Raw genomic sequence first — 16,343 nt, 5'->3', positions numbered from 1 at the left:
TATATGATGATAGCGTGTACTACAGTACATCTGATGATGATGATGATGATATAATCTGACCTGCACATATTTATATAATGATAATGTGTCCTAGAGTGCATCTTATGATATAGTCTGACCCGCATAAAGTATATGTGCAGGGGCATTACATAAATATGTTCAGGTCACACTTTATCATCATATGTACTGTAGGTCACACTATATGTGTAGGGTCATTATATAAATATATGCAGGTCACACTTTACCATCAGATGTACTGTAGGACACACTATATGTGCAGTGTCATTATATAAATATGTTCAGGTCACACTTTATCATCAGATGTACTGTAGGACACACTATATGTGCAGGGTCATTACATAAATATGTTCAGGTCACACTTTATCATCAGATGTACTGTAGGACACACTATATGTGCAGGGTCATTATATAAATATGTTCAGGTTACACTTTATCATCAGATGTACTGTAGGACACACTATATGTGCAGGGTCATTACATAAATATGTTCAGGTCACACTTTACCATCAGATGTACTGTAGGACACACTATATGTGCAGGGTCATTACATAAATATGTTCAGGTCACACTTTATCATCAGATGTACTGTAGGACACACTATATGTGCAGGGTCATTATATAAATATGTTCAGGTCACACTTTATCATCAGATGTACTGTAGGACACACTATATGTGCAGGGTCATTACATAAATATGTTCAGGTCACACTTTATCATCAGATGTACTGTAGGACACACTATATGTGCAGGGTCATTATATAAATATGCTCAGGTTACACTTTATCATCAGATGTACTGTAGGACACACTATATGTGCAGGGTCATTACATAAATATGTTCATGTCACACTTTATCATCAGATGTACTGTAGGACACACTATATGTGCAGGGTCATTACATAAATATGTTCAGGTCACACTTTATCATCAGATGTACTGTAGGACACACTATATGTGCAGGGTCATTATATAAATATGTTCAGGTCACACTTTATCATCAGATGTACTGTAGGACACACTATATGTGCAGGGTCATTATATAAATATGTTCAGGTCACACTTTATAATCAGATGTACTGTAGGACACACTATATGTGCAGGTTCATTATATAAATATGTTCAGGTCACACTTTATCATCAGATGTACTGTAGGACACACTATATGTGCAGGGTCATTACATAAATATGTTCAGGTCACACTTTATCATCAGATGTACTGTAGGACACACTATATGTGCAGGGTCATTACATAAATATGTTCAGGTCACACTTTATCATCAGATTACTGTAGGACACACTATATGTGCAGGGTCATTATATAAATATGTTCAGGTCACACTTTATCATCAGATGTACTGTAGGACACACTATATGTGCAGGGTCATTATATAAATATGTTCAGGTCACACTTTATCATCAGATGTACTGTAGGACACACTATATGTGCAGGGTCATTACATAAATATGTTCAGGTCACACTTTATCATCAGATGTACTGTAGGACACACTATATGTGCAGGGTCATTATATAAATATGCTCAGGTCACACTTTATCATCAGATGTACTGTAGGACACACTATATGTGCAGGGTCATTATATAAATATGTTCAGGTTACACTTTATCATCAGATGTACTGTAGGACACACTATATGTGCAGGGTCATTACATAAATATGCTCAGGTTACACTTTATCATCAGATGTACTGTAGGACACACTATATGTGCAGGGTCATTATATAAATATGTTCAGGTCACACTTTATCATCAGATGTACTGTAGGACACACTATATGTGCAGGGTCATTACATAAATATGTTCAGGTCACACTTTATCATCAGATGTACTGTAGGACACACTATATGTGCAGGGTCATTATATAAATATGTTCAGGTCACACTTTATCATCAGATGTACTGTAGGACACACTATATGTGCAGGGTCATTATATAAATATGTCCAGGTTACACTTTATCATCAGATGTACTGTAGGACACACTATATGTGCAGGGTCATTATATAAATATGTTCAGGTCACACTTTATCATCAGATGTACTGTAGGACACACTATATGTGCAGGGTCATTACATAAATATGTTCAGGTCACACTTTATCATCAGATGTACTGTAGGACACACTATATGTGCAGGGTCATTATATAAATATGTGCAGGTCACACTTTATCATCAGATGTACTGTAGGACACACTATATGTGCAGGGTCATTACATAAATATGTTCAGGTCGCACTTTATCATCAGATATACTGTAGGACACACTATATGTGCAGGGTCATTATATAAATATGTTCAGGTCACACTTTATCATCAGATGTACTGTAGGACACACTATATGTGCAGGGTCATTACATAAATATGTTCAGGTCACACTTTATCATCAGATGTACTGTAGGACACACTATATGTGCAGGGTCATTATATAAATATGTTCAGGTCACACTTTATCATCAGATGTACTGTAGGACACACTATATGTGCAGGGTCATTATATAAATATGTTCAGTTCACATTTTATCATCAGATGTACTGTAGGACACACTATATGTGCAGGGTCATTACATAAATATGTTCAGGTCACACTTTATCATCAGATGTACTGTAGGACACACTATATGTGCAGGGTCATTATATAAATATGTTCAGGTCACACTTTATCATCAGATGTACTGTAGGACACACTATATGTGCAGGGTCATTATATAAATATGCTCAGGTCACACTTTATCATCAGATGTACTGTAGGACACACTATATGTTCAGGGTCATTACATAAATATGTTCAGGTCACACTTTATCATCAGATGTACTGTAGGACACACTATATGTGCAGGGTCATTATATAAATATGCTCAGGTTACACTTTATCATCAGATGTACTGTAGGACACACTATATGTGCAGGGTCATTATATAAATATGTTCAGGTTACACTTTATCATCAGATGTACTGTAGGACACACTATATGTGCAGGGTCATTACATAAATATGTTCAGGTCACACTTTATCATCAGATGTACTGTAGGACACACTATATGTGCAGGGTCATTACATAAATATGTTCAGGTCACACTTTATCATCAGATGTACTGTAGGACACACTATATGTGCAGGGTCATTATATAAATATGTTCAGGTCACACTTTATCATCAGATGTACTGTAGGACACACTATATGTGCAGGGTCATTATATAAATATGTTTAGGTCACACTTTATCATCAGATGTACTGTAGGACACACTATATGTGCAGGGTCATTACATAAATATGTTCAGGTCACACTTTATCATCAGATGTACTGTAGGACACACTATATGTGCAGGGTCATTACATAAATATGTTCAGGTCACACTTTATCATCAGATGTACTGTAGGACACACTATATGTGCAGGGTCATTATATAAATATGCTCAGGTCACACTTTATCATCAGATGTACTGTAGGACACACTATATGTGCAGGGTCATTATATAAATATGTTCAGGTTACACTTTATCATCAGATGTACTGTAGGACACACTATATGTGCAGGGTCATTATATAAATATGTTCAGGTCACACTTTATCATCAGATGTACTGTAGGACACACTATATGTGCAGGGTCATTACATAAATATGTTCAGGTCACACTTTATCATCAAATGTACTGTAGGACACACTTTATGTGCAGGGTCATTATATAAATATGTTCAGGTTACACTTTATCATCAGATGTACTGTAGGACACACTATATGTGCAGGGTCATTACATAAATATGTGCAGGTCACACTTTACCATCAGATGTACTGTAGGACACACTATATGTGCAGGGTCATTATATAAATATGTTCAGGTTACACTTTATCATCAGATGTACTGTAGGACACACTATATGTGCAGGGTCATTACATAAATATGTTCAGGTCACACTTTACCATCAGATGTACTGTAGGACACACTATATGTGCAGGGTCATTATATAAATATGTTCAGGTTACACTTTATCATCAGATGTACTGTAGGACACACTATATGTGCAGGGTCATTACATAAATATGTTCAGGTCACACTTTATCATCAGATGTACTGTAGGACACACTATATGTGCAGGGTCATTATATAAATATGTTCAGGTCACACTTTATCATCAGATGTACTGTAGGACACACTATATGTGTAGAGTCATTATATAAATATGTGCAGGTCACACTTTACCATCAGATGTACTGTAGGACACACTATATGTGCAGAGTCATTATATAAATATGTTCAGGTTACACTTTATCATCAGATGTACTGTAGGACACACTATATGTGCAGGGTCATTATATAAATATGTTCAGGTCACACTTTATCATCAGATGTACTGTAGGACACACTATATGTGCAGGGTCATTACATAAATATGTTCAGGTCACACTTTATCATCAGATGTACTGTAGGACACACTATATGTGCAGGGTCATTATATAAATATGTGCAGGTCACACTTTATCATCAGATGTACTGTAGGACACACTATATGTGCAGGGTCATTACATAAATATGTTCAGGTTACACTTTATCATCAGATGTACTGTAGGACACACTATATGTGCAGGGTCATTATATAAATATGTTGAGGTCACACTTTATCATCAGATGTACTGTAGGACACACTATATGTGCAGGGTCATTACATAAATATGTTCAGGTCACACTTTATCATCAGATGTACTGTAGGACACACTATATGTGTAGGGTCATTATATAAATATGTGCAGGTCACACTTTATCATCAGATGTACTGTAGGACACCCTATATGTGCAGGGTCATTACATAAATATGTTCAGGTCACACTTTATCATCAGATTTACTGTAGGACACACTATCTGTGCAGTGTCATTACATAAATATGTTCAGGTCACACTTTATCATCAGATGTACTGTAGGACACACTATATGTGCAGGGTCATTACATAAATATGTTCAGGTCACACTTTATCATCAGATGTACTGTAGGACACACTATATGTGCAGGGTCATTATATAAATATGTTCAGGTCACACTTTATCATCAGATGTACTGTAGGACACCAATATATCAGATTAAAGAGTATTATAATTATTTATTTTAAGCATGTGGTTTGTTTTATTTTCTTTACCATGTTTGTTTTAAATTACATGGGGACGGGAAGTAGGTGGGCAGGTGCGGGAAGCAGGGGGGCAGGGAGTCGAGTTGCTGAACCATGGGCCTCTGTGTTGTACTTGCCCCCTGGGTCAAAAGTTGCCAGTCAGCACCTGCATTTATGTAATGGATAACAAGAGAATGAAGATTTTTAAAGTATTCACACTTTTTAGTACAGTTGATTACATATTTATACTCTCAAGAAATCGGGATTGTAGCATTATGACTTTACTGCCCCATTAAACATTTTCACAGTCAATCTTACATATACCTAGATGAGAAGTTTAGAATATTTTAAGTCTTATTGTTCTTTTAGTCAAACAAGGGCAAAGACTGTAATATGGCAAATCGCTCATATGTCAAGTGGGACATTTGCATTTCAGAGCAGTCTTGCAAAATCAGAATCTATGGAATTTCTATGCACACATTATAGACAAATCTGCACTTATTGTTAGATACAGCTGCTCACTGACTATGTGATAAAAATAGTGGACTGATGTATGTGATGTTATTGCATTTGCTATTTAAGGCAAAAATCCCAAGCGGCGGATTTTAATCCTAAAATGACTGAACAGTGGACTTATCTAATGATAATTACCTAATTGCATAAGTGGATGCATATTACACTACAGTTGAACTTTGAATATAAATTAATAGCAGACATCATTATATGCTTTTTTAGTTGCTGACAGTTGTAACCCTTAAAGTGCCTCCTATATTTGTATTTGCCAATTACTATAGATATGTTAACTGGATAAATGCATTAAGTTGCTAAACAGCTGGCAGTTAAACATATTCTGTGCACTATTTGCCTCCTGTTGTTTTTAGGTTTGAACTGTTTGGATGCTTCTTGTAGGAGTTTAATGAAGTATTTTTTATTTTTTTCCACATAAGATTTGTTTCTTTTTTGGTTGAGTGCAGGGAACTCATATTTATTTATCACATGAAATATATTGAAGCTCATAGGAGGATGGCAGTGCAGAAGATAGAACGGGTAGGCACCAAGGTGGAAATGGGATTAGTTGTCACTAACTGAGCAACAAATATGATGAAGGCTCTCAGTGATAGGGACTTTATCCATGTGCATCACTGAGCTCACATTCTATGCCTGGTGGTAAAGGCCGCTATTCCTGAAGGAAATTCTAGGTCTGCAACTTACTTGAATGGTGCAGATGGACTGCAGGCAACTTTAATCACATTTTTCAATCCAATCAACTCCTTTGGAAGAGGGCAGGGCTTCCACAGCACCATCTTAAGCAAGACACAACTACTAGGTGGAACTCAACCTTTGATATTCTGTAATGTATTTTGGAGCAGCAGAGGGCTATCCATGCTATGGCTTCTGATCAATACAATGACATCAGGAGTCCATTACACAGAGATGATTGGTCCATGTTTGGTTAGCTAGTGGAAGTCCAAAAGCTTTTTAGGGATGTTACTGAGAACTTGAGCCAAGATACAGACGGTCTAATCACAAAGTAGTTCCTGATGGGGTACTAAGAAGTGAGGTAGCAGCACTTGTCAGGAGGTTGAAGGAGCAGCTGAAAGGTTGCATGTGGGATAGTCTGGAGAAAGTCCTAAACTAATGCTGTCAACCTTTTGTGATCCCAGAATTAAGGAGCAAATGACACTCAGAACTGATAACTTGACAACTTTGAGGGACAAACTGATTTGGAGGGTACATGTGGTCCAAGAAAAAGAGGGCATGCTTTATGAAGGAGAAGTGCAGCAGCAGGAGGCAGATATTATTTTTTCATCTTCTAACAGCAGTTGCAGTAGCACAACACATATTAGTGAAGCAGCTTTTGGTTAGAGATGGCAAACTGTTTGGTAGTGCCCACTGAATCCCCCTTGAGAAAAGCGAGTAGCATAGTGCTTCAGAGATGGTAAAGCTCAGGAGCTCCTCTCTTGACCCCAACAAAGTCAAAGTCAGAGAGTTTTCTCATTAACTGACAATATTCTAAACCCGTAGCACTCCAGAAATATCTCCTCAGTTCATGGAGCAAATGACATTTCTCAAATTTAATGTTCCAAAGCTAGATTACCCCATCCTTAGCTTTGATAGTGATTAATTTTGAAATATTTTCAATTCCAGCACCTGCACTCCCTGCTCTGTGGTGGTCATCAACCATCAATACCGAAAATTTCAGGGAACTGCTGGCCTCAGTTTCAAATGGGCCCTGCTCCTCCCCTGTCTGGAGGTGCATTTGTGAGGCTCATGTACTCTCAAGCCTATCTATCTAGTTCACTAAGTCGGTTCCCTGCTCTTTTATGGTCATTATGCATCAATGCCAAATACTCAGGCAACTATTGGCTGCTTTGTCCAAGGGGCAATAGGCACCTGTTTTCCTCTTCCTCCCCTGCAGGTATATTTTTTAGGCTTACTGTCAGGCATATCTATCTAGTTCAATAAGTCTGCTGCCTGTTGCTGCCGCTCCAGCCCTCCCTGCATTTGTCAGGTAACTGCTGAGTGCTGTGTTCAAGGGGCTCTAGGCACCTTTTGCCCTCCTCCTCCCCTGTCTGGAGCTGTATTTTGAGGTATATGTACTTCCAGCCTACCTACCTACCTAGATCAGTAAGTCTGCTGCCTGCTGCTGCCCCTCCTGCCCTCCCTGCTCTGTGGTGGTCATGATTTGTCAGTGTCAAATCCTCTGGTAACTGTTGGCCACTGTATCCAAGGGGCTTTAGGCACTTGTTGCTCTCTTCCTCCTCCGGAGGTGTATTTTTAAGGTTTATGTACATGTCAGGCCTACCTATCTTGTTCAGTAAGTCTACTACATTCTGCTGCCACTCCTGCCCTCCTTGCTCTGTGGTGACCATCATCCATTAATGCCAAATCCTCCAGGAACTGCTGTCCACTATGTCCAAAGGGGCTCTAGGCACCTGGAGGTGTATTTTTTAAGTTTATGTACTATCAACCCTACTTATTTAATTCAGTAAGTTTGCTGCCTGCTGCTGCTGCTGCTACTTCTGCTCCTGCCATCCCTGCTTTGTGTTGGTCATCATCTGTCAATGCCAAATCCTCTGTGGACGGTTGGCCTCTGTGTCCAAGGGGTTCTACCAACCTGTTGCCCTCCTCTCTCCCCTGGAGATGTATTTTTGAGATTTATATACTGTCAGGTCTACCTATCTAGTCCAGTAAGTCTGCTGCCTGCTGCTGTCACTCCTTTCTCTGTGGTGGTCAACATTTGTGAATGCCAAATCCTTAGGGAGTTGCTGGTCGCTGTGTCCAATGGGCTCTAGGCACCTGTAGCCATCCTCCTCCCCTGCCTAGAAGTGTATTTTTGAGTTTTATGTATCGTCAGACCTACCTACTTATTTCAGTAAGTCTGCTACCTGGTCCTGCTGCCACTCCTGCTTCTGTCCCCCCTGCTCTGTGGTTGTCATCATCCGTCAATGCAAAATCCTGAGGGAACTGCTGGCCACTGTGTCCAAGGGGCTCTATGCACTTGTTTCCCTCTTCCTCCCCTGCAGGTGTATTTTTGAGATTAAAGTGCTGTCAGACCTACTTATCTAGTTTAGTGAGTCTGCTGCCTGCTGCTGCCTCTCCTGCCCTCAATGATCTGTTATGGTAATCTTCTGTCATAGACAAATTCTCAGGGAACTGCTGGCCTCTGTGTCCAAGGGGCTCTAGGCACCTGTTGCACTCTTTCTCCCCTGCCAGGAGGTTTAATTTTGAGGTTTATGTACTATCAGGCTTACCTAGCTAGTTCAATTAGTCTGCTGCTGACACTCCTGCTCTTGCCCTCCCTATTCTATGATAGTCATCATTGATCAATCCCAAATCCTCAGGGAACTGCTGGTTGCTGTGTTCAAGTGGCATAAGGCACATATTGCCCTCCTCCTCCCCTGTCTGGAGGTGTAATTTTGAGGTATATATAATGTCAGGAATACCTACCTAGTACCTACCTAGTTCAGTAACTCTGCTGACTGCTCTTGCCACACCTGCCCTCCCTGCACTGTAGTGGTCAACGTCCGTTAATGCAAAATCCTCATGGAACTGCTGGCTGCTGTGCACATGTTTTTACCCCATCATTGGAGGTGTATATTTGGGGATTAAGTACTATTATTATCAGAAGCCTAGTTTGGTTGATCTGTTTCCTGCTGATACCTCTCCTGTTTCTCCTCTGAGAAAAGTCATCAAGGAGAGCTATAACCTACTAACTTGTTATGGAGCAGTTGTGTGAGAAAGTGAGTAATGTGGGTACTTTAGCATGTGGGAATTGGAAAAAATGAGAGTTAAATGAAAAAATATTGTATCATATGAATAGGTTTAAGTAGTGGTTTTAATTTCAATTTATTGTTTGAATTCTCTTTGCAAAAATTGTTCCAGTTCCTGAATTTTCTTGTGTCCCAAATATTAATGAAGGTTTGGATTTGTTGGCATTTCCTAGCAGTGTAATTGTGTAGTAAAAAACATTTTTTGTTGGCTTCCCATAGGCTTTATTGGTTTGTAACAAATTTTGACTAGAAAGAAATTCTCTACCAAATATTTGGTCAGACTGACAACCAAAATTCTGATTTCCAGATCCGAATGAAAAACCCAAACCGAAAATTTCAGAAGAACCGGATTTTCAACCTGTGCACGTCTAGTAATGTGGCACATTAATTTAAAGGATATGCAGGGCTAGCGTGGGATTTTGGAGTTCTGCACAGTGCACTTTTACATTCCATAAACTCACTCTTCATGGGTCCCTTGGGCTGTTGTGAAACAGTGGAACATTAAATGATGTAGTGAGTATATGCCCTTTTATGCCTACAGGATTGTGTGTTTCTTACATTGCTATATTCCTTCTCTCTAGATGTGGGAGTTTCCTGTAGATGGGAAAAATGTTAAGGGGAGTAGATGGAGTGTTCTGCTCCATTATGAAACATATGCTCTTTTAATAAGAGCTTCTAAATGGTCTAACATAAGGAAGGACTCTTGGTGATTGACTTTTCTTATGGATGTGCATGCATATTAAGGTGGCTAGTTTCCCATGGCACATCTGACAGTCAGTGATTGATTCTTCACCTGGGCATGTTTTTTATTATATTTTGGAGTTTTATATGTTGGAGTGTGCAAACCTTTTTTGATATCCTTTCAGGAAATACTGGGTATAGATGTACTTGGCAGATCATGCAGAGCATAGATCATGTTCATATAGGAGATAGCACCAAGATGTGCTAGTCCTGACATGAAACAGTCTGGACCCCATTAGCACAGAGATGTATTTGTAGGTATGAGTAGCTGCTGGATAGTAGAGTCCTCCTTTAGGGTGTTCAGTTTTTTTTTTTTTTCTAGATATACAACTTTATAATGTTTTTAAGGCTATAAATGTGAAGCTCTGTAAGGCCACATCTTTGCATTATGCATGCAAAATTACAGCTCCACCAACATGCTGGTTAATTAATTCAGTATTAATGTCAATATCATATATATTTACCCCTTGATGATTAATATCAAGTCATTACATGTGTGCAATAAATAATTTCATAGACTTTATAGTAATTTTTATGCATAACATGTTTAAATCACCATTGCAATCATGTAATGTAGCATTAGAAATATTTTTTATTTTAATATTTTAGGAATAGTGTACATGTAGAAATCATGTGTCTCTTGTTTAGTACATAATACTAAATACATCAACTTAAATTATGGTTAATTATTAATACAATAAATAAGAATAAAAAAAATGTACAAATGGAGAGTCATTCTCTTTTTATAGACAAGACAAAGTATTATTATAAAAAACTATTTTAATTATTTAAGTTATTGCTGCATTTTGTGATACTTTAATATAAATGTTAAAACAGTAACTGCTGTTACAGTCAGATACATAAAATAGTTTGTTACTGAAGATTTGCAGAATTTACTTTAAAATATTAAGGTATTAAATTAGCAGATCATTACTATTAAAAAAATAAAAACTACAATAAACTATTAAATGACACTACATTAAATTAGAATAAATATTTTTTTATTAGAAATCTTTTATTGCAGTAACCATAAACATTCTGGTGACATTTAGCACATTTTTCTCTGACAAAGTATGGGCAAAATATCAGACTTTAAAAAAGGTTAAAAAATATGTAATAATCCAAAATAAAGTGAGGGTCTTACTGATAAATGCAAACTTATATAGGGAATAATACAATTATGTTTAGACAACTAAATTGTTCTATGTTTGCAATACTAATTTCTTTATGTTTTGCAAGTTTTGGTGAGACAATCTGCCATCTACATCCAGAAAATATAACAATGGGCCCCATGTCATGTATGTTAAGGGATTCTACAACCAATGTGCAGATACAAGTTTTAATTTTGTGATAGAAAAGGGATAAATGGACTGTACAGAAAAAACTTGATAAATAGCTGAAGCTTCCAATCCAGGTTTCCCCTACACTCTAAGCTTCACTCACCTGCAGCTAATCATGGGCAGATAACTTTTGTTGGATAGTGTGTGCTGACTGCTGAGCTGGACTGAACTGCTGTTTATGGGTTCTAGGCCTATAAGTGTATTATTTTGTTTTTGAAGGATTTGTAGTTAGTGTGAACCATCCACCCAACTTTATGAAAGGATTACATTATACTGTATAGTAAGTGCTGTGGAATAAGGTTTTGTTAAAGGGACATTAAATACTAAATAAATGCTAGATAGAATGATGCATTCAAAGAAAAGATCAGTGCATGACTAACATGTAGATGTATTTTTTAAAGTTTCATTAGTTGTTTAAAAAGTGACAAAATAAGTGTAAAGTTTTAGTGCCTATAAAACACTGGGAGCTGCCATGTTGTAACTTGTGTTACCTTCTCTGCTGTGGCCAATAAGGGTCAGTTATAAATAGGTCACTAGAGTGTGCAGCCAATGGTTGTGCTGGATTTAACAGTGTTCTGCACTTCCATTTCTAACAGGAACTGAAAAGCTCACAATTTCAGAATGGAATTACAGGCAAAGAGGACAAAATAAATAATGAAAATATATTGCAGAGTTGTTTTATTGTATACAATTTATCATTTTAAATTACCATCTCAAAGTGTTTAATGTCCCTTTAATGTTGATAAATGACTATTGTAAACTGTCTGAAAAGAAACAGGCCAAGGTTTTTATACATAAACCAGTGTGGAGTAATTTTCTGCTGTTAAAATACTGTTTCAAAGCTGATCCCAGGATAAATTAATTAAGAAGAGGGATATTTTGATTACAATATATAACTCTGCAGTAGAGTTGACAGTAACTAATTTTACACATTAAAAATACTATATCCATAATATTTGTCCTAAATACATTTTTATTAACTTAATAATATAGCTGATATAAACAGAACAGCTAAACAGAAATACTCAGGAATTAATCATATTATCATATTAATCATTTTATCTGAGTTTTGTGTTATTTTTGTAATATTCTATAAATATAATTATTAAACAGTAATTGTAGAAAACCTTTACATTTATACACAGACTAAAATATATATTTGGCTTTATATAAATATTAGGTAGGTACTTTATTTTTATTTTGTTTTATATGGGAGAAGTTATTATTTTACTGCACATGCTATACAACAAATACAATTTTAAATGTTAACACTTTCTATGTCCCCAGTGTTGGTCTGTGTTTTATTAAAAGCAGATACCTCAGTAAGTGCTGTGCAGGTTATATCTCTGTGCAACATCATTTGTAATAGGAAAAGCATGTGTACAATCCTCCTTTTATATGAGCTTTTAATTGCCTTTACTGTAGCAAATGTGTGACACTATAATATATATATATATATATATATATATATATATATATATATATATATATATATATATATATATATATATATATATATACAGTATATATATAACTGTAGAAAAGCCATAAAATCAGTTTAAAAAATCCACAGTCTGGTGGAAAAGAGTGTCAAACATGTTTTGGGCCTTCCCCTAGCCCTTGTCCACTGGCATATACACCAACTCCTACCAGACTGCTACTTAAGGCCAAGGGGCCTATTTATTAATGTGTGAGCGGACATGATCCGAAATTGCGGAACATGTCTGCTGCACATCGATAAATGCCGACAGCATATGCTCTCGGCATTTATCATTGCACCAGCAGTACTGGTGAACTGCTGGTGTAATATCACCTCCTGCAGATTCACGACCAATAAGCCGCTAGCAGGGGGTGTCAATCAACCCGATCGTATTCGATCGGGTAGATTTCTGGTGATTTCTGTCCGCCACCTCAGAGCAGATGGACAGGTTATGGAGCAGCGGTCTGTGTTACACTTGAGCACATTAGTTAATTACTTCTTAATGGAACATATCATCATTATTTATGGCTGCAATACAAGTCTGAAATATTGACATTCCCAATAGTTTTTTGTAAACTTATTCTTAATATAAATTTCACGACATAGGTTCATAAAAAAAAATTGTTATCCAAAAATATAAATAATATCATATTAATGATAACATTATATATACAGTATATATCTACACTTGTTAGTTATAGGTTTTCATTTTAATTTTAATCTTTGTTTTATTGAGTCCATTACAAATGTTTAGGTTTTATAACCAAATTCACGTCCATAATTGAATTCAAACCATCAAGGTGTTTGGATTGTAATTTGAAGATCCATAGAACTTCCCAATGATCCAACAAACGTTCCCTATCTCCACCCCTTCCATGTCTAGGTATGTGATCAATACCTTGTATTTGTAAAATCATATAATCGGATTGATGTTCATTTCTAAAGTGTTTAGCTATAGGGGTATTGCTTTCAGTGTTGCTAATGTCTCTTAAATATTGTAAAGCTCTGTCCCGTAGTGCGTACTTAGTACGCCCCTTGTATTGTTTGTCGCATCCTCTACAAGTCAACAAGTATATGACATGAGTTGTGTTGCATGTTATGTTGTGTCGAATGTCATATACCTCTCTAGTGACAGTTTACTTAAACGTGCTTCCTATTTTTAAGTAGTTACAAGTTTTATAGATGTTACTATTACACTAAAAACAACCCTTGCTGGCTTTTATATACTGTATGTATATATATATATATATATATATATATATATATATATATATATATATAATAAACACACATATTTTTATTCTATAATTCTATATTTCTCTATCTCGATAGAGATATAGAGATCTATATCTATATCATGTCATATGTTGACTCCTCAACCAAAAATAGTATGTATTATGTTTATATCCATTTAAATTTCTTAGTAAAACTATTATGCAAATAATTAGTTCTGGAATTAATTATGAATTAAACAGTGTGTGTATATAGATATGTATATAGATATAGAGATACATAGAGATAGAGATATATAACGAAAACACAAACACTTAAGCTATTTATTAACTTCTAATGCTCCTTCTAAAAACGACTTTCTTTATAGCTTCCTGAACCTCCCTATTTCTTAAACTATAAATGATTGGGTTCAGTAATGGAGTCATGATTCCATAAAGCACGGGTACAATTCTATCTTGATCAAGAGAATAAGTTGAGGTGGGACGTATATATGTAAAAACAATTGTCCCAAAGAAAAGCGTGACAACTGTAAGGTGAGAACCACAAGTGGAGAATGTTTTATATCTTCCTGAAGCAGTCTTCATGTTTATGATTGCTCTAACAATGAAGATATAGGATAAAAGAGTCACCAAGAAAGAACCTACAATTACTGACCCCCCTGCAGTATACACTACTACTTCATTAGGAGTGGTATCAGCACAAGCTATAGCAAGTAGAGGTGGGATGTCACAAAAAAAATGATTTATAAATCTAGAGTTGCAGAATGGTAAACGAAAAGTAAAAACAGTGTGTGCAAGAGAATTTAAAAATCCAATGAAAGAGCACACCGCTACAAGCTTTATGCACAGTTTACGGCTCATTATTTCTGTGTAGTGCAATGGCATGCAAATAGCTACATAGCGATCGCCCGCCATGACAGCGAGAAGAACACATTCAATTCCGCCAAAAGAAATAAACAGATACAGCTGCGCCACACAGCCAGGAAAAGAGATTGTTTTTAACTCTGAGAGAAAATCTAAAAGGAGTTTAGGCACCGTGGAGGAAGTGAAGCAGATGTCTACTATGGAGAGGTAACGCAGAAATAAATACATGGGAGAGCTAAGTGTTGATGACAGAGTTATTGTTATCACCATGAGAGAATTCCCAACTAAAGTCAGTGAATAAACCAATAGGAAAAAAACAAAAAGTATACGTTCATTTTTGGTGTCATCAGTCAGCCCCAGTAGTATAAATCCTGAAGCCCATGCTGTTTGGTTGTTACTTTCCATGTATCTGTTCTCAGTACTCCTGCAAGACAAAGGTACATTGTAATTCGTCAAGCATGTTTTAAAAAAAAAAAAAAAAATGCTTTGTTACACGAAAAGTGGTCAATGTTAAGACTCTTTTTATAACTATTATGAAATAAATGTTTGTGCTTAAAGGAAAACTAAATACAGTATAATTGCATAATTAACAAGGACAGTATTATAACACTCAAAAAAGCAGTACATTTTTTCTTTTCCCCATTTCCCGCCCCCTATATCATATGACACCCATCAGCCAATCACAGACTAGTATTTGTATACCATGTGAGCTTGTGCACATGCTCAGTAGGAGCTAGTGCCCGAAAAAAGTGTTTTTTATAGAGAATTTGATAATAGAAGTAAATTGGGAAGTCTCTTAAAACTGCATGCTCTATCTGAATCATAAAAGTTTAATTTTTACTTTAGTGCCCCTTTAACTGCACAGGTATCTTCTCTAAATACTTCTGCAAGAGAAAAAAATCCAAACTAGAAAATTGTTGCATTAGCAGAAAACTCAAAAGATTTCTATCATACATAGGAACATGTGCTGGTTCAAAATAATGTATCTAAAGATGTTTAAATCTATGAAGAAGTGTTCACATGCAAAGAAAGTCCCTATATGATGATTGGAGGACAATTGCAGGCCTTACAAGCATAAAAACAATATTAAAGAGATAGAATGTTAAAAAATGAAATGTACATGTTTGAATTTCAATTTGAAATAGAAGCATTTTTGCAATATACTTCCAGTAAAACGTATTACTGGTTTTCTGCAGCATACACACATATCCTGTGAGGGCCTCCGAAGGTCAGCAGTAGCTTGTATGGCACAAATTATATCTTTAGAAGCAAAACACC

The 16,343-nt window shown here is 36.4% G+C and overlaps 1 protein-coding gene across 1 annotated transcript; it reads right to left on the bottom strand.

The window, feature by feature from the left end:
- Positions 1 to 14,528: 14,528 nt before the first annotated feature.
- Positions 14,529 to 15,470, bottom strand: LOC128647072 (olfactory receptor 5V1-like). The gene has a single exon (XM_053699888.1). The coding sequence runs from the start codon at positions 15,468 to 15,470 to the stop codon at positions 14,529 to 14,531; it is 942 nt and encodes a 313-aa protein (XP_053555863.1).
- Positions 15,471 to 16,343: the final 873 nt, after the last annotated feature.

Source organism: Bombina bombina, chromosome 2 (genome assembly GCF_027579735.1).
Source record: "Bombina bombina isolate aBomBom1 chromosome 2, aBomBom1.pri, whole genome shotgun sequence".
Classification (NCBI taxonomy): domain Eukaryota; kingdom Metazoa; phylum Chordata; class Amphibia; order Anura; family Bombinatoridae; genus Bombina; species Bombina bombina.
The sequence above is the reverse complement of the archived record's forward strand: the minus strand, read 5'-3'. Positions and strand labels throughout refer to the sequence as shown.